Source organism: Cherax quadricarinatus, chromosome 1, assembly GCF_038502225.1.
Source record: "Cherax quadricarinatus isolate ZL_2023a chromosome 1, ASM3850222v1, whole genome shotgun sequence".
In the NCBI taxonomy this organism is placed as follows: Eukaryota; Metazoa; Arthropoda; class Malacostraca; order Decapoda; family Parastacidae; genus Cherax; species Cherax quadricarinatus.
Window position 1 is genome coordinate 23,337,840 of NC_091292.1, and position 18,631 is coordinate 23,356,470.

General features: G+C 46.1%; 1 protein-coding gene across 2 annotated transcripts in view; it reads right to left on the bottom strand.

Annotated features, from left to right (window-relative positions):
- The window catches only part of LOC128685081 (galactosylgalactosylxylosylprotein 3-beta-glucuronosyltransferase P), a 278,460-nt gene that overhangs the window by 104,994 nt on the left and 154,835 nt on the right, over positions 1-18,631 (bottom strand). For both annotated transcript variants that reach the window (XM_070102909.1, XM_070102969.1), the window contains one exon: positions 6,140-6,331. In XM_070102909.1, the coding sequence (XP_069959010.1) occupies positions 6,140-6,331 (192 nt within the window). The remainder of the gene's footprint in view (positions 1-6,139; positions 6,332-18,631) is intronic.

Sequence of the window (18,631 nt, forward strand, 5' to 3'; positions counted from 1 at the left end):
TATTTCGCCTGCTCTTGCGAAATATATATATATATATATATTTATATTTATATATATATATATATATATATATATATATATATATATATATATATAAATATGGAGAGATACCACCTCTAGATCTGGACTGGGGACCCTCATCCTCAGAGAAGAGAATAAACGTACTTCTGGGAAAAGTTCAAGTTTTTTCCCCGGAGTTGTTTGAATATTTTCTTCTGCTACCACCCCCCTTATATTTTATATGAACTTTATTTGAAAAAAAAATACATTAACAAAGATACAGTGGGAAGAGATCAACATAAATGATTTCTTAGAGCCTACATCTCAAATACTTCATCCAGCTTCCTGCCAGTGGACAGCTTGCCCAGAATGCTGTTGGTATTTGCCCTCTGGATCGCAACACTAAGTCTCTGAAAAAGGAAAGTTGCCGCTCTGGAGTCCTTGATTTCTGTGATGAATTTTTCACCTAACTCTTTTAGGAATTTTAGAGCACATTTGCCCCATACTCCAAGGGTTTCTGACCTTATTAGTACGAAGTTATAAAATGGTGGCAGCCCTCTGCTTTTGTTGTCCTTCTGGGTCTTTCTAAATCTGGCGGCTCAACCTCTTTTAGCTTCAGAGTATGTCAAGGACATGTCAGCTAATGAAGAGGCATAGGTGTAGTCCCGTGCAATCTGCTTACCATCCTCCCAGGTAGCATGGTGACGTCATCTGGACGCTTTTGATTTCTGTCAGACCTCCGTACTGAGGTTCCCGTTCTGCTGGGCAACGAGCTGTGGCGAGACTTCGCTTGATGATGTCGTTGACCTCCTCATCTCTGGCATACTTTCCTTCTGACGTATGACAGACGAGACCGTGTAGTCCAAATTGATCAACTGACGCCCTGCCGCCATTGACCTATGTTCATTGAGCATAGGAGCATCTAAGCAATGAGCTACACCAATCCGAATGGCCTGTGGAACAGCTACAAGAAAATCTTCCGATTGTGGTGCCCCCACCGCTAGAAGACGAGATTTCTCCTTTCCTGAGGGATTGCTGAGCATTGTTTTGGCGATATTTTTCCACGATCGGTTTGTCCCAGTGAGGTTGTTTCTGCTCTCTGGGAGGCGCTGTCCTGATTGAAGAGTCTGCAATGGTGCTCTTTGAGTGGCTGTTGTGAAGAACTTCGAGTCTTGAGCTCCTACAGCACCTCTTAAGCGTTCGGGGACAATTTCCTATACTCATTCACTGGAAGACATACAAGAGGACAGAAATGCAAGAATGCTACCTGCGTTGCTTTGCGCTTCCCTGTATCTCCCAGTCGCACTGGAAGAGTTGCTTGATCTCACTGGTGATATTCCTGAAGATAGATCTCAGGAGTGCGCAATATTCACTGAGCGTTGCGTTGTCAAAAGAGGGTTCGCACCTCAAGAAGTAAGTTAACCTTCGTAGAATTAGACACATTGTAAGGAGATACATGACGTCATGGACATCCAGATCACTTATTCTCTCCCTCATCCTTTTCCTGTCTCTGGTACATTAATTACTGTTTCTGGTACAATAATTACTGCCTCTGGTACATTAGTTACTGCCTCTGGTACATTAATTACTGCCTCTGGAACATTAATTACTGCCTCTGGTACATTAATTACTGCCTCTGGTACATTAATTACTGCCTCTGGTACATTAATTACTGCCTCTGGTACATTGATTACTACTCTTGTATCGTAATTATTGCCTTTGGTACCTTAATTACTGTCTCTTGTACCTTATTAATAACTACCTCTTTAGGTTCCTCCTCTTACTAATTCCTCTTTCTCCTTAGTGCTCTGCGAGAGGACAAAGAGTAGAAGGAGGAGGAGGAGGAGGAGGAGGAGGAGGAGGAGAAGGAGTAGGAGTAGGAGTTAAGGGGCATCTTAAGGATTTCTTCGCTCGGGAAAGAGGTCATTATTTTCTGGATGATCCTTCAGTTCGTAATGGAAGGTCCTGGACCACTCATTACTGCACCCTAAGGTCCCTCTCACTCACCCTAAGGTCCCTGTCACTCACCATACGGTCCTTCTCATTCACTCTAGGGTCCCTCTCACTCACCCTAAGGTCCCTCTCACTCATCCTAAGGTCCCTCTCACTCTCCCTAAGGTCCCTTTCACTCATTCTAGGGTGTCCCTCACTCTCCCTAAGGTCCCTCTCACTCTCCCTAAGGCCCCTCTTACTCACTCTCCGGTCTCAATCACTCACCCTACGTTTTCACTCACCCTACGTCTCACTCACTCAACTTACGGTCTGACTCATTTACTCACTTTCGGACTCGCAGTTAGACTCAGGCTCTCCTTCCATTACGTCTCATGTTTGCATAATCTGAGCTTTTCCATTATCCTCCTACCCCTCAGCACTCCAGTCAGTCTCTCTCTCTCCCCCCCCCCTCTCTCTCTCTCTCTCTCTCTCTCTCTCTCTCTCTCTCTCTCTCTCTCTCTCTCTCTCTCTCTCTCTCTCTCTCTCTCTCTCTCTCTCTCTCTCTCCTGTGTTTTTATAGCTTGATGGAATAGGGATTCATTTGAGAATATCGTTTTATGGATGGCATTAAACCACACACATCCTTACACACAAACACACACACACACACACACACACACACACACACACACACACACACACACACACACACACACACACACACACACACACACACACACACACACACACACACGGGGATGTTAGGAAGTATTTCTTCGGTCACAGAGTTGTCAGGAAGTGGAATAGTCTGAAAAGTGAGGTAGTGGAGGCAGGATCCATGCATAGCTCTAAAAAGCGGTATGATTAAGCTCATGGAGCAGGAGGAGTGACCTAATAGCGACCAGTGAAGAGGCTGGGCCAGAAGCAGTGACTCGACCCCTACAACCACAACTAGGTGAGTACACACGAGTGCATAGTGGATGTTACTGGCAAATTGGAAAATATGAGAAAGAAAAACACTGACCGCTGATAATAACATTTACGCAGATGAAGTTTAACGAACGACTTACGACATCGTAATAACACGATTGCAAATACAATAACCGAGCGGCTGGGACACTAATCCACGGTGAGTCCTGAACCTCTCAGGTCAGTATGTCATCCACTGGACCACGCTGCTCTAATAAGATTCATCCAACTTGGGAGGTTAGCATGAGCCACCACTACAGGTTCTCGCAGATCAATTTCACGCTGTGGCGTGCTCTAGCTCAAGTCCCCTCGAAATATGTATCATGACGCACGAAATCATAATGACACGATTACAACCAAATCACACAGCAGTTGCGGATCGAACCCGTGATAGGGAAGTCCGAAAACTGGCAGGGCAGTGTGTTAACCACTGGGCCACGGTGGTATAATAAGATTCATCCAGCTAGGTATATATTACTATACACCACAGGCAGGGTAGCATGGACGTCACGATGATGTGATAAAGAAACCCTGGGATTCAAAGAAATTGGAAAGCTGTAAGGATATACAAATTATATAAGACGTTTCGGAGAGAATGAAAATGGGATAAAAAAAAAAAAGTTTATTGAAAAACAGGAATACGAGACTAAATAATAGAGAAATATTTAATAGAAGATACTAGACAAATATAAAAAAAGGACTTGCAGCTAACATAGAAAGTAGGAAAATGAAGAAACTTGTCATAAATTAAAATAGGTTTGTAGTTTATGAGGAAAGAGGGGGAAAAAAAGCCTTGTAGAGGAAACAATAGACAAGAACAAGAATAGAATCAAAACTTTGATTTACGTTTGTAAAAGAAAATAATAGAGACAAAATTCAGAGAAAAAAAAGGACAATGAAAAATATTACTAACATTGAGGCGTAAAAGTAGCAGCGGATTTTAATATTAAGCAAATAACTGAACTGGAAGATAAAGAAATAACCGAATATGAAGTTATTACTATTGGATGCTGTCAACGGAAGAAACAAAAGGACCAGACGGGATAACGCCTTAGGTGTTAAAAGAATATGCAGAAGAATTTTCCAGTACAGTTCTGGATTTTTTTGCGGATTTCACTACAAGAGGGTAAACTGGCGGGCAACCAGAAGACTGCACATTGTGACAGTGTTTCTGAAAGGTGACAGGGATGAAAATTTTGGTTGACACGTGTTGTAAAAATACTGGAAAAATTCAAAATTACGGCAGTGTGGGTTACTTATAAAGTGTTCCATCCACGGTACTGTGCGTTAGTTGCATAATGTTCCAGAAACGACAATGTGGGTTGTGAAGTGTTCCAGCCATAGTACTCTGAGTTATAAAGTGTTCCAGCCGTAGTACGGTGGGTTATGAAGTGTTCCAGCCATAGTACTGTGAGTTATAAAGTGTTCCAGCCATAGTGCTGTGAGTTATAAAGTGCTCCAGCCATAGTACTGTGAGTTATAAAGTGTTCTAGCCATAGTACTGTGAGTTATAAAGTGTTCCAGCCATAGTACTGTGAGTAATAAAGTGTTCCAGCCATAGTACTGTGAGTTATAAAGTGTTCCAGCCATAGTACTGTGAGTTATGAAGTGTTCCAGCTGTAGTACGGTGGGTTACGAAGTGTTCCAGCCATAGTACTGTGGGTTATGAAGTGTTCCAGCCATAGTACTGTGAGTTATAAAGTGTTCCAGCGATAGTACGGTGGGTTACGAAGTGTTCCAGCCATAGTACTGTGGTTGATGATGTGTTCCAGACATAGTACTGTGGGTTATGAAGTGTTTCAGCCATAGTACTGTGGGTTATGAAGTGTTTCAGCCATAGTACTGTGGGTTATGAAGTGTTTCAGCCACAGTACTGTGGGTTATGAAGTGTTTCAGCCATAGTACTGTGGGTTATGAAGTGTTCCAGCCATAGTACTGTGGGTTATGAAGTGTTTCAGCATTAGTACTGTGGGTTGTGATGTGTTCCAGCCACAGTACTGTGGGTTAAGAAGTGTTTCAGCCATAATACTGTGGGTTATGAAGTGTTTCAGCCATAGTACTGTGGGTTATGAAGTGTTCCAGCCATAGTACTGTGGGTTATGAAGTGTTTCAGCCATAGTACTGTGGGTTGTGATGTGTTCCAGCCACAGTACTGTGGGCTATGAAGTGTTTCAGCCATAGTACTGTGGGTTATGAAGTGTTTCAGCCATAGTACTGTGGGTTATGAAGTGTTTCAGCCATAGTACTGTGGGTTATGAAGTGTTTCAGCCATAGTACTGTGGGTTATGAAGTGTTTCAGCCATAGTACTGTGGGTTATGAAGTGTTTCAGCCAATGTACTGTGGGTTATGAAGTGTTTCAGCCATAGTACTGTGGGTTATGAAGTGTTTCAGCCATAGTACTGTGGGTTATGAAGTGTTTCAGCCATAGTACTGTGGGTTATGAAGTGTTCCAGCCATAGTACTGTGGGTTATGAAGCGTTCCAGCTATAGTACTGTGGGTTGTGATGTGTTCCAGCCACAGTACTGTAGGATGTGATGTGTTCCAGCCACAGTACTGTGGGTTGTGATGTGTTCCAGCCACAGTACTGTGGGTTGTGATGTGTTCCAGCCACAGTACTGTGAGTTATGATGTGTTCCAGGCACAGTACTGTGAGTTATGATGTGTTCCAGGCACAGTACTGTGGGTTGTGATGTGTTCCAGCCACAGTACTGTGAGTTATGATGTGTTCCAGGCACAGTACTGTGGGTTATGATGTGTTCCAGCCACAGTACTGTAGGATGTGATGTGTTCCAGCCACAGTACTGTGGGTTGTGATGTGTTCCAGCCACAGTACTGTGGGTTGTGATGTGTTCCAGCCACAGTACTGTGAGTTATGATGTGTTCCAGGCACAGTACTGTGGGTTGTGATGTGTTCCAGCCACAGTACTGTGAGTTATGATGTGTTCCAGGCACAGTACTGTGGGTTATGATGTGTTCCAGCCACAGTACTGTAGGATGTGATGTGTTCCAGCCACAGTACTGTGGGTTGTGATGTGTTCCAGCCACAGTACTGTGGGTTGTGATGTGTTCCAGCCACAGTACTGTGAGTTATGATGTGTTCCAGGCACAGTACTGTGAGTTATGATGTGTTCCAGGCACTGTACTGTGGGTTGTGACGTGTTCCAGCCACAGTACTGTGTCATGCATTCCAGTTTATTATTATTTAATATAATTATGATAAACACTGCGGTACTTACCACGGAGGCGGTGGTGAGAGTGTCGTGCTTGAGAGAGACTGGAGCCGCTCTCAGGGATGCCCCGGGCGTGGGCTTGGAAGTGGATGTGGGCGGGTGTCTTGACCCCCACCTGAGTCTCAGACCACAGCAGCACCACCAGCAGACCACTCACCACACTCACACCCACCACCGTCCGAAACAGCGCCACCATGCCTGCGGAAGAAAAGTCCAATAACCTTACTAACACCCTAGTCACGGGAAAGCGATAAAATTTTTAAGTGATCGTGCTAATGTAGTTCCTGAAGCAAGATACTGTTGACTAAGGCCTGCCCCGGCATACTCCAGTAAGTATTATGTAGCACTTAGGTACAGGTACACAAAAGTACAATTATCATACATAGTAACATGCAATAATCGCGATCGAGTGATAAAATATGAAAAATAACTACAGGGGGAGTTGATTGATAGCTCTAGGCCTTTCGTGTTGCAATTAGCACATCACCAGGAGCTGGAAATGTTGCGGAAATGAGTAGGAAATCCGGGAAAATTCGTTCAGGGAAATGACTCTATCCATAATGGATAGAGTCAAGGCACCTCTATGAAGGGACAGTATCCCATCTACGTTGTCCCGTGGCTATGTTGGCAACGCATTCGCCTCAAACACCGAGTGTCCGTACTTGGGTGTTAGTCTACTGGTGTGGGTTGCATTCTGGGGGACAAGATTAAAGAACACTAATGGAAATAAGATAGAAAGTCCTCAATGATGCATTGACTTTCTTGGGTTAACCTGGGTGGTTAACTCTTCCCCGGGTTAAAATTCCCAACAAATCATATCTCTCTCACATTAACATATTATAGAGCGAAATAATAATTTTATTCATCGTTCCATTCATCACCAGGTAACTACATCATCACATTCATCACTTATCTCTAGGTTTTAATAAGCAACGCAGGAAAAAAATAAGCATGATAGAAAAAAACACATTAAATCTAATTTAGAAGAAAGTGTCAAATTTTATCAAAGATCCGGTTCAAATTTATATGAAAATATTCGAGGACAACGACACTAGAACAATGGTACCTTGATGGCAGTGAAAGGCTCTTGATCCAAGAAAGTTCTGCTGCCCTCCTGCCCTCTTGGATAGTCTACCAAAAGTATATAAAACATGGGAGCAAGAGATAGTGTATTAAAAAATGCAGAATGTCCATACCACAACAGATGACTCGAAACTATCTAGTCACCCACAAGGTGCTAAGCCAGACCCATCCCCCAGTCATAGCACTAATACCCACAGTGCTGGTGCTGGCCCAGGCTCCCCCAGTCATAGCACTAATACCCACAGTGCTGGTGCTGGCCCAGGCTCCCCCAGTCATAGCACTAATACCCACAGTGCTGGTGCTGGCCCAGGCTCCCCCAGTCATAGCACTAATACCCACAGTGCTGGTACTGGCCCAGGCTCCCCCAGTCATAGCACTAATACCCACAGTGCTGGTGCTGGCCCAGGCTCCCCCAGTCATAGCACTAATACCCACAGTGCTGGTGCTGGCCCAGGCTCCCCCAGTCATAGCACTAATACCCACAGTGCTGGTGCTGGCCCAGGCTCCCCCAGTCATAGCACTAATACCCACAGTGCTGGTGCTGGCCCAGGCTCCCCCAGTCATAGCACTAATACCCACAGTGCTGGTGCTGGCCCAGGCTCCCCCAGTCATAGCACTAATACCCACAGTGCTGGTGCTGGCCCAGGCTCCCCCAGTCATAGCACTAATACCCACAGTGCTGGTGCTGGCCCAGGCTCCCCCAGTCATAGCACTAATACCCACAGTGCTGGTGCTGGCCCAGGCTCCCCCAGTCATAGCACTAATACCCACAGTGCTGGTACTGGCCCAGGCTCCCCCAGTCATAGCACTAATACCCACAGTGCTGGTGCTGGCCCAGGCTCCCCCAGTCATAGCACTAATACCCACAGTGCTGGTGCTGGCCCAGGCTCCCCCAGTCATAGCACTAATACCCACAGTGCTGGTGCTGGCCCAGGCTCCCCCAGTCATAGCACTAATACCCACAGTGCTGGTGCTGGCCCAGGCTCCCCCAGTCATAGCACTAATACCCACAGTGCTGGTGCTGGCCCAGGCCCAGCCGCTGGCCCAGGCCCAGCCGCTGGCCCAGGCCCAGCCGCTGGCCCAGGCCCAGCCACTGACCCAGACCCAGCTCCAGCCCCCAGCCCCAGTGCCGACCCAGACCCAGCCCCCAGCCTTACTGCCAGCCAAGACTCTCCTAGGGACACTACCAAAACCACCACAAAAACAGTATATATACAAGCATCTAAAACCGTAAATATACAACCATCATTGCACAAGACCGTGGCCCACAGTACAGATGTTGGAGAGGAGTCTCCTCCTTCTTCCTCTACTGGGGAAAGTAGATGGAATCCAGGACGGGGTGGCCCTGGCTTGGATACTGAGGATTATAGTGCAGTCCCAGAACCTGCAGAAATTGTCAACACACCTCCCAAAAATTCTCAACCAAAGGTGAATTTGTGCAAATATTATGCTTGGGGCATCTGTAAGCATGGAATAACAGGGGAAAAAAATGGGACATGCAACTTTGACCATCCCAAAAAATGTAGCGACCTCCTGTCTAAAGGAGTGTGTCGTTCTTCTTTCTGTACTTTCTTTCACCCAAAAATGTGCCACTCCTCGGTCCTCCAGAAGCAGTGTTACAACATCGACTGCCCTGCATACCATCTAAAAGGGACCAGGAGGCACAGACCCCACAAGACAAACAATAGTAGCTACGACAACCCAACTCCAGGTGATTTTTTAGTGGCAGGAAACGAAAAAAGAAAATGGAAGGAAGTAACAAAAATAGTCCACCACATTGGAGCCTTGTTGGACTGGAGGTGCAGCCAGTGGCCACCCATGGCCCTCCAGAATTACAACTACTGATGCCAATAACAAAATCCCCCCAACTAACACAGAATACAATCTCGTTCATATTTGCTAATATACAGGGCCTTAAGCCATCCACCAACAACAAAATACCTTTTATCAGTGGACTTCTAGAGGAGTCTAATGCAATGTTTGCAGCCGTCACAGAGACTCACACAAAAGATCACTTTGACAGTGAAATATAGATAAGTGGTTACAACCTTTATAGATGCGACAGAAAAACAGGCAACAAGGGGGGGTTGGCCTGTATGTCAAAGAGTCCCTTATCTGCACAGAGTTGCTGAACACCACAAATGAGGTAGTTGAAGTTCTATCAATAAAGATCGAGAACCAAAACCTAATCATTGTGGTTGTATACAAGGCACCAGATGCAACCTCACAACAGTTCAAGGAACAGCTACTGAAAATTGATTACTGTTTGGAAAACCTTCCAGCTCCATCCCCAAACATCTTACTGCTTGGTGATTTCAACCTAAGGCATACAAAATGGAAGAATGTAGCAAATAATGTTATAGCTGAAACAATCCCCGGAGGTAGCGCAGATGAAAGGTCACACACACATGAGCTACTAAGTCTTTGCGAAAAACACAAATAAGCCAGCAGATAGTGGGGCCAACAAGACTAGAATTCACACTTGACCTTATCTTCACAAATAATGAGGACCTGATAAGAGACATAAGAATATCAAAAACAACTAATTCCGATCACAATCTAATCGAAGTCCAGACGTACATGCATAGGAGTCCTGATCAGCAGAATGCATGTACCTGTGAAGGTGTTTTCACAAAATACAACTTCAACAACAAGAACATCAACTGGGACCAGGTAAACCATGTCCTAAACGAAACATGTTGGGAAGATGTCTTAAATGACATGGATCCAAACCAGTGCCTTGAAAGGATCAACTTCCTGGTAGCCGAAGCATGTTCTAGGCATATTCCCCTAAGAAAGAAGAAGAGCAGGAGTAAACTGGAGAGAAAAAGACGCTCCCTCTACAGAAGACGACGAAGAGTCACTGAGCTCCTCAGGAGTGCTAGAATATCTGATACACGAAAGGAGGCACTGACCAGGGAAGTGGAAACTATCGAACTTAAGCTAAATGACTCTTACAGGAACCAGGAGAGGCAGGAGGAGCTTAAAGCTATTAGTGAAATTGAAAGAAATTCAAAATATTTCTTTTCATATGCCAAAAACAAGGCAAATACCACATCTAGTATCGGGCCCTTACTCAGACAGGATGGGACTTACACAGATGACAACAAGGAAATGAGTGAAATATTGAAATCCCAGTACGACTCTGTGTTTAGTGAACCACTAATGATGGGGTAATGGTAGAGTAATGGTAGGTAATGGTAGAGTAATGCTCTCTCTAGAGTCTAGAGAGAGCATTACTCTACCATTCTTCCTCTAGACTCTAGAGGAAGAATGGTAGAGTAATGCTCTCTCTAGACTCTAGAGAGCATTACTCTACCATTACTCTACCATTACCCCCAGTTTGGGAACCACTGCGTGACTAATCGGTCTGAGGATCGACGACCCAAATGATTTCTTCATGAATGAGCCTCAAAACTCCATAAATGTATGTCAGATTTCCAACATTACCCTAACTCCGATAGATTTCGAAAAAGCCATTGACAACATGCCTATGCACTCAGCCCCGGGCCCAGACTCGTGGAACTCTGTTTTCATTAAGAACTGCAAGAAACCCCTCTCGCGTGCCCTAAGTACACTATGGAGGAGGAGCTTGGACATGGGTGAAATTCCAGTCACTTAAAACAACGGATATAGCCCCACTCCATAAAGGTGGCAGCAAAGCATTAGCTAAGAACTATAGACCAATAGCTCTGACGTCCCACATCATAAAAATCTTTGAAAGAGTGCTAAGAAGCAGGATTGCAAATCACCTGGATTCCCAAAATCTGCACAATCCAGGGCAACATGGGTTCAGGGCAGGTCGCTCCTGCCTCTCACAACTACTGGATCACTATGACATGGCCTTGGATGCACTGGAAGAAAATCAGAATGCAGATGTAATATACACAGACTTTGCAAAAGCATTTGATAAATGCGATCATGGCGTAATAGCCCATAAAATACGTGATAAAGGAATAACTGGGAAAGTGGGGAGATGGATCTTCAACTTCCTAACAAATCGAACACAGAGAGTAGTGGTCAACAGAGTTAAATCGGAGGCTGCCATAGTGAAGAGCTCTGTTCCACAAGGCACAGTACTCGCCCCCATCTTATTCCTTATCCTCATATCAGACATAGATAGAGATATACACCACAGCACCGTATCATCCTTTGCGGATGATACTAGAATCTGCATGAAGCTGTCATCTGCTGAGGACGCGGTTAACCTCCAAGAAGATATAAACAAAGTTTTCCAGTGGGCAACGGTAAACAATATGATGTTCAATGAGGACAAATTCCAACTACTCCGTTATGGAAAACTGGAGGAGATAATAACTAGAACAGAGTATACTACACACTCTGGCCATACAATAGAGCGGAAAAATAATGTAAGGGACCTGGGATCTCACTTTCAAGGATCACAACAGTGCCACGATCGCACGTGCAAAGAAAATGATAGGATGGATAATGAGAACTTTCAAAACGAGAGATGCCAAGCCCATGATGATCCTTTTCAAATCACTTGTTCTCTCTAGGCTGGAATACTGCTGTACATTAACATCTCCATTCAAAGCAGGTGAAATCGCAGATCTAGAGAGTGTACAGAGATCCTTTACTGCACGTATAAGTTCTGTCAAGCACCTTAACTACTGGGAACGCTTGGAAGCGCTTGACTTGTACTCGTTGGAACGCAGGAGGGAGAGATATATCATAATCTACACTTGGAAAATCTTGGAAGGAATGGGCCCAAATCTGCACACAGAAATCACTCCCTACGAAAGTAAAAGACTGGGCAGGCGATGCAAAATGCTCCCAATAAAAAGTAGGGGCGCCATTGGTACACTAAGGGAAAACACAATAAGTGTCCGGGGCCCAAAACTGTTCAACAGCCTCCCATCAAGCATTAGGGGAATTGCCAATAAACCCCTGGCTGCCTTCAAGAGAGAGCTGGACAGATACCTAAAGTCAGTGCCGGATCAGCCGGGCTGTGGCTCGTACGTTGGACTGCGTGCGGCCAGCAGTAACAGCCTAGTTGATCAGGCCCTGATCCATCGGGAGGCCTGGTCATGGACCGGGCCGCGGGAGCGTTGATCCCCGGAATAACCTCCAGGTAACCTCCAGGTACCCAGGAGCTGTACGACCTCCCTCCGGGAGGTCCAGCGTTCCCCCTTGAATATAATAACAACTGATAAAGATGACTTATCAAGCGCTGGTAGCGCAGCCAAGATGGATGGAAATTATTGCATAAAAGTGTCTGACGTTACCACTTGCAACACTGGACGCTGATGTGTTCCATTGTTGTTCACGACGTTTTTGTATTGCTTCTCTTCACCTATTTTCTTGCTGCTATTTCTAATTTTTGTCTCAGATTAGCATGAGAAAGAGAGAGAGAGAGAGAGGGGGAGGGGGGGGGGAGATTGTAGATGATGACAAATAAATAACTACTGTTGTCTTTTTATTTGGAGCTCAGGAGAGGCTGCTTGTCTTCCTCTCATGACTACTGACTTATTTTGAAATGGTTGGATCATATTAAATTCCCTGTAACTTAGGAGAGAGGTACAATGCAGTGGCCACCACACAACAGTGGTCACCACACAGCAGTGGTCACCACACAGCAGTGGTCACTATACAGAAGCTGTCACCACACAGCAGTGGTCACTACACAGCAGTGGTCACTACACAGCAGTGGTCACCACACAGCAGTGGTCACCACACAGCAGTGGTCACTACACAGCAGTGGTCACCACACAACAGTGGTCACCACACAGCAGTGGTCACCACACAGCAGTGGTCACCACACAGCAGTGGTCACCACACAGCAGTGGTCACCACACAGCAGTGGTCACCACACAGCAGTGGTCACCACACAGCAGTGGTCACCACACAGCAGTGGTCACTACACAGAAGTGGTCACCACACAGCAGTGGTCACCACACAACAGTGGTCACCACACAGCAGTGGTCACCACACAGCAGTGGTCACCACACAGCAGTGGTCACCACACAGCAGTGGTCACTACACAGCAGTGGTCACCACACAGCAGTGGTCACCACACAGCAGTGGTCACCACACAACAGTGGTCACCACACAACAGTGGTCACCATACAGCAGTGGTCACCACACAGCAGTGGTCACCACACAACAGTGGTCACCACACAGAAGTGGTCACCACACAGCAGCGGACACCACACAGCAGCGGTCACCACACAGCAGTGGTCACCACACAACAGTGGTCACCACACAGCAGTGGTCACTACACAGCAGTGGTCACCACACAGCAGCGGACACCACACAGCAGTGGTCACCACACAGCAGTGGTCACCACACAGCAGTGGTCACCACACAGCAGTGGTCACCACACAGCAGTGGTCACCACACAGCAGTGGTCACTACACAGAAGTGGTCACCACACAGCAGTGGTCACCACACAACAGTGGTCACCACACAGCAGTGGTCACCACACAGCAGTGGTCACCACACAGCAGTGGTCACCACACAGCAGTGGTCACCACACAGCAGTGGTCACCACACAGCAGTGGTCACCACACAGCAGTGGTCACCACACAACAGTGGTCACCACACAGCAGTGGTCACCACACAACAGTGGTCGCCACACAGCAGTGGTCACCACACAGCAGTGGTCACCACACAACAGTGGTCACCACACAGCAGTGGTCACTACACAGCAGTGGTCACCACACAGCAGCGGACACCACACAGCAGTGGTCACCACACAGCAGTGGTCACCACACAGCAGTGGTCACCACACAGCAGCGTACACCACACAGCAGTGGTCACCACACAGCAGTGGTCACCACACAGCAGTGGTCACCACACAGCAGTGGTCACCACACAGCAGCGGACACCACACAGCAGTGGTCACCACACAGCAGTGGTCACCACACAGCAGTGGTCACCACACAGCAGCGGACACCACACAGCAGTGGTCACCACACAGCAGTGGTCACCACACAGCAGTGGTCACCACACAGCAGTGGTCACCACACAGCAGTGGTCACCACACAGCAGCGGACACCACACAGCAGTGGTCACCACACAGCAGTGGTCATCACACAGCAGTGGTCACCACACAGCAGTGGTCACCACACAGCAGTGGTCACCACACAGCAGCGGACACCACACAGCAGTGGTCACCACACAGCAGTGGTCACCACACAGCAGTGCTCACCACACAGCAGTGGTCACCACACAGCAGCGGACACCACACAGCAGTGGTCACCACACAGCAGTGGTCACCACACAGCAGTGGTCACCACACAGCAGTGGTCACCACACAGCAGTGGTCACCACACAGCAGTGGTCACCACACAGCAGTGGTCACCACACAGCAGTGGTCACCACACAGCAGCGGACACCACACAGCAGTGGTCACCACACAGCAGTGGTCACCACACAGCAGTGGTCACCACACAGCAGTGGTCACCACACAGCAGTGGTCACCACACAGCAGTGGTCACCACACAGCAGTGGTCACCACACAGCAGTGGTCACCACACAGCAGTGGTCACCACACAGCAGTGGTCACCACACAGCAGTGGTCACCACACAGCAGCGTACACCACACAGCAGTGGTCACCACACAGCAGTGGTCACCACACAGCAGTGGTCACCACACAGCAGTGGTCACCACACAGCAGCGGACACCACACAGCAGTGGTCACCACACAGCAGTGGTCACCACACAGCAGTGGTCACCACACAGCAGCGGACACCACACAGCAGTGGTCACCACACAGCAGTGGTCACCACACAGCAGTGGTCACCACACAGCAGTGGTCACCACACAGCAGTGGTCACCACACAGCAGCGGACACCACACAGCAGTGGTCACCACACAGCAGTGGTCACCACACAGCAGTGGTCACCACACAGCAGTGGTCACCACACAGCAGTGGTCACCACACAGCAGCGGACACCACACAGCAGTGGTCACCACACAGCAGTGGTCACCACACAGCAGTGGTCACCACACAGCAGTGGTCACCACACAGCAGCGGACACCACACAGCAGTGGTCACCACACAGCAGTGGTCACCACACAGCAGTGGTCACCACACAGCAGTGGTAACCACACAGCAGTGGTCACCACACAGCAGTGGTCACCACACAGCAGTGGTCACCACACAGCAGCGGACACCACACAGCAGTGGTCACCACACAGCAGTGGTCACCACACAGCAGTGGTCACCACACAGCAGTGGTCACCACACAGCAGTGGTCACCACACAGCAGTGGTCACCACACAGCAGTGGTCACCACACAGCAGTGGTCACCACACAGCAGTGGTCACCACACAGCAGTGGTCACTACACAGCAGTGGTCACCACACAGCAGCGGACACCACACAGCAGTGGTCACCACACAGCAGTGGTCACCACACAGCAGTGGTCACCACACAGCAGTGGTCACCACACAGCAGTGGTCACCACGTACAGCAAGGTACAGAGAGACACAGCGTGGTACAGTGAACAGCAGCCCTTACCACCACACAAAGTACCAACAACAACAACAACAACGACACCATCACCATTCCCAACTACACCATCCCCAACAACGACAACACCAATAACAACAACAACGATACCAACGACAATAAAAACACGATCAACAATATCAACAATAACAAAAACAAGAACAACGACAAGAACAAAGGACGTTCACTGGAGATTCATTTTATTTATAAACATGTTTTTACAGTATTTTGAAACTCCGGCCCTACCTACCGTATTTTCCGGCATATAAGGCGCACTTTTTTTCCAAAGTCTTTGGAAAAATCACTCTGCGCCTTATATGCACAAGGTCAGGGTCAAAGCTCGTGCGCCTTATATGCTGGAAAGACAGTAATTTACCCAGAAACCGAAAATGAATAGTAGTAGTTGTAAATCCATTGAAACTAACAAAATTATCATGAAATTCTTCTGAGCAATAAGGCTCCGTAGTACTTTTTTTGTGTGTGTGTTTTTTTTCTTATTCAAAAAGAAAATTAAAAAATTTTATATGTCCCCCCCCTTCCCCATCAGGGATTGAACCCCCCGCTCACGTCCTGACATGAACATCATATTATGAACGTCCTAACATGAAAGTCATGTCATGAACGTCCTGACATGAACCTCATGTCATGAATATCCTGACATGAACGACATGTCATGAACGTCCTGACATGACTATAGTGTGTTTCCGCCCCAGCAGCAGCAGCAGGGGCGGAACATCGCGTTACTCATCCAAATTTATGTCTAGCTGACCCTCGTATGCCTTCCTGGGATGCCATTTAGATAACAGATAGCAGGTATACCAGTACAGTAACACGCATTGTACACACACACACACACACACACACACACACACACACACACACACACACACACACACACACAAACACACACGCACACACACACACACACACACACACACACACACACACACACACACACACATATATATATATATATATACAGAAAAGACTGGAAGAGGACTCGAATCATGGTCCACGAATGTGGCAGGCGGTTACAGAAAGATGCCCTTGCAACCAGCACTTCTGTGACTTGGCTGCATCAGCCACCTCCAACTATGACTGTCTCGTCTCACTCACTCTACTCATCCTACACTATGGCCGTGGAAAATACTGTATATTTCCCGAAAATACAGTGTTTTTTGTATGTAAATTGATGGAATATATTATAGGTAATAAAAATTAATTTGTAAATAAATAAAGAACCAGCAAAAATGGTGAGCGTCGCTGGGGAGAGTTGCCATTGTTTTGAATTGACCAAGACAAACGGTAGTGAAAATCGGAAGAATTTTCGTCGCTCTAGAGGTTATATTGGGCTTAAAAACCTCTCAGATAGGAGCCAAAATTGTTGGAATTGCAGTCCTGCAGAATGTGAGAATTAGGCGACTGGACAGGACTCCATAATTAGATGGAAACAAGATATTACCACAGCTGAGTGATGTCGATTTATGTCGAAATTCTGGCCAGTATTTTCTTCATATTTTAGGCAGGAGGTTTTGTGTATGACACACCATAATCTCCAGACTAATTGGTGAGTGGTATTAAGATAAATTCTTCTTCAATGTATATGTAATCATTTATTAAAATTAACATACAGTCCCCATATTTATATTAATGTTTTACCAGAATTCCTGGTGATGTATATTTCATTTGAAATTAATATAGGTCCAGAGTGACTTGTGGAGATAGAGATTGTAGTGTGTATCGAAGGGGAACATTTTTTGCGACCTAGGTGTCCTAAAATTCCTACTTGTCTCTGTAACCTTGATAAAGAATAATTATCTTTGTTACCATTTACTGGTATGTATCTAATGAGATTCATCCAGGTAAATTTAATTTTCCACAATGGCAGTGTGGGTTGAAAACATTAGTCTCATAGTCGGTGGCAGCTACTGCAACCAGTTTACTCTGTAGCCGTTCTTCAGACTCTCCTGTAACAACTGTGTCGTCAGGAAACAGCGACTGTTGTGACTCCCACTTCAAATCATATTCATTCTCCTTTATTTTCACACATCTTCCCTACACTCTACCATTCACTTCATATGCAACATCATCTTTAAATATGTTTAGAAACCAGGCTGACATTACACATTCCTGTCTAAGGCCTAGATGTTCTAGGAAACTGTCGCCTTTTCTCCTACATATGCTCTGACCTGAGCTCTAGTATCCTCACTACTGCTGTTAATAACCTATTATTTATTCTGCACTTTTTCAACATTTACCACACTGCTCCCCAATCCACCCTATGACATACCTTTTATAAATACATAAAATGTTCACTTATATATTTCAGTGTCAACACTAAATGTACACATCTCCTACCCTTTCCAAATCCTTCTTAATCCCCTTCAATCCTACTCTGTCTTGCTCCTAACTCTTTTAAAAATAATTCTACCATGCATTTTGCCTGGCATACTCAATAGATTTATTCCCTTATAATTTTTACACACTCTCTCGTCCTCTTTTCCTTTTACTTCAAAGAACTATGCAAGTTCCCTCAGTCCTTTGATACCTTCCCTTCTTTTATGTATATATTGAACAAATACACCACAGTATCCTTTCATTCCATCCATTACTCATTCACTTCTCCCACACTCACAACTGGCTCTTCCTTACTTCGATAAGATGTTATTCCTCCCTTCTTTCGTTTTTAATTGCAAAGTCCTTTTTCTCCCTTGGCTCTCTCATTTTATTAATCTCTTCCAAAACTATTTCTTATTTTCAATAAGAAATTTCTTATTTTCAATTGCTGATAGAACCTCACCCATTGTATCACTGGCTCTCCCTTTTTTCACACCATCACTAATCTTTCGACCTCCATTTTTTTGTTGTTTATATTTACTCCACCTCATTGCAAAAACTTCTCACACGCTAATTTCACTTAACGCCTTCTTTATCTCATC